The 1,718-nt window shown below is 49.3% G+C and overlaps 1 protein-coding gene across 1 annotated transcript; it reads right to left on the bottom strand.

The window, feature by feature from the left end:
* On the bottom strand, positions 1 to 954 carry OR51D1 (olfactory receptor family 51 subfamily D member 1). Its single transcript, XM_030831070.2, is given in 5 exon segments — positions 1 to 605; positions 608 to 657; positions 659 to 812; positions 815 to 857; positions 859 to 954. Coding segments are annotated over 5 exon segments (948 nt in total).
* Positions 955 to 1,718: the final 764 nt, after the last annotated feature.

Consider the following 1,718-nt stretch of genomic DNA (forward strand, 5'->3'; position numbering starts at 1 on the left):
CTATAAGAATGTATGGAGGCCCTGTGAATGAATCTCCTTGGTTTTGGCTCCATAGACTATAGGGTTAACCATGGGTGGTAGTAGTAGATAGATATTAGCCGTAATCACACGGAGAAGGGAAGTGGGGCCACCCAGCCTGTGTACCACCGAGAGCCTGATGAGGGGCACATAGAAGACCAGCACAGCACAGAGATGGGAGATGCAGGTGTTGAAAGCCTTGAGTGCTGCCCCCCGAGAGGACAGCTCCAACACTGCCCTCAGAATGAGGATACAGGAGAAGCCCGGGAAGAGAGAGTCAACGTCCATGACCGCAAGGATGATGAAGAGCCTGTACACCACACTGACCGTGGTGTCAGTACAGGACAGCTTCATAATATCTTGGGGCAGACAGAAGGAGTGTGTGACAGTGTGTGTTTGGCAGTATGACAACTGCTTCAGGATGAAGGGCAGGGGGAAGAAGAATACAAATCCTCTGGTCAGGGCAGCTAGTAAGATCTTGGTGACCGTGGTGACCGTAGGCCCTGTGAGCACAGAAGCATGCCGCAGTGGGTGGCAGGTGGTCACAACGTAGTCAAACGCCATGGCCAGCGGGACAGCTGACTCACGGCTGACAGAGCATGGATAAGGAACAGCTGGGCCAGACAGACGTTGAACTCGGCCCGTCAGGAAGAGGCTGGCCATCTTGGGCATAAGAATTGAGGAGAGGACTAGGTCAATGCTAGAAAGCACAGCCAGGAAGAGGTACATGGGCTCATGAAGGCACCTTTCCACACGGATGATGAGGACAATGGCCAGGTTGCCCAGGGTGGCCAACACAGTGAGAAAACCAGCCAAAAGTGGACATTAGGTCCCAGGCCCCAGGCCAGGGATGCCCACCAGCAGGAAGTATGCTGGGTAGACCAGAGTTCCATTTGGTGTGGCCATGGCAGGAATCAAGAATCAAGGTTTCTGCATCCCAAGTCCAGGGTCTATGAAAGGGAAAAGGAGAAATCACTCAGTCATGGCTCAGAGGAGAGAAAGGACTTATTAGGAAAGGACACTGAAACAGTGAGGGCAGCAAACAAAGACTAAGTACTTCTGGTAATTCTGAACTCCAGCCTCCTTCTGCTCTAATACCTCCCTGGGGGTCCCATTAATCTCAGTGTATGAAGCCCACTCAGAACACATGTGCAACAGCTCTTCATTTCCAGAGCTGATGTTTCTGACCACAGACACTGCTCTTGGCTACTTCCACAACAGAACTGCCAGGCTTGCACAGATCCTTCCAGATCCCAGCTTTTCTAGTGCATGTTAGGGTTAGGGTCTGTCTGAGTTCAGAGTTTGAAGTTCAGTCTGTGGTTGCCTTTAAGACTCACTCTAATCTGATTTTAGGATGGGAAGCAGGGGGTCAGTCTGAGCCTAGATTTCAAGAGATAGGTTTGTGTTTCAGCCTGAGTACCATTTCTCAAAATTCCTTGATAGAATCATCTGAAGTGGTTATTGAAAACACTATCTCTCCAGGTCCTACTCCAGGCCCAGAGAATAAGGTTTTCCCGGGAAAGGGTCCAGAAATCTGGTTTAAAAAACAATAAATCCTTTCTCTCCAGGTGATTTTTTTTTTTTTAATCAGAACAATTTGGGAAAAGCTTTCTGGTCTTCTGGGAGGTAGGGAGAAAGGAGTGAAGAAAGACTATCATTTCTAGCCCCCAGCAAAGAAAGGAATATAGTCTTTCATTGGG

This window comes from Globicephala melas, chromosome 8 (assembly GCF_963455315.2).
Source record: "Globicephala melas chromosome 8, mGloMel1.2, whole genome shotgun sequence".
Taxonomy (NCBI): Eukaryota; Metazoa; Chordata; class Mammalia; order Artiodactyla; family Delphinidae; genus Globicephala; species Globicephala melas.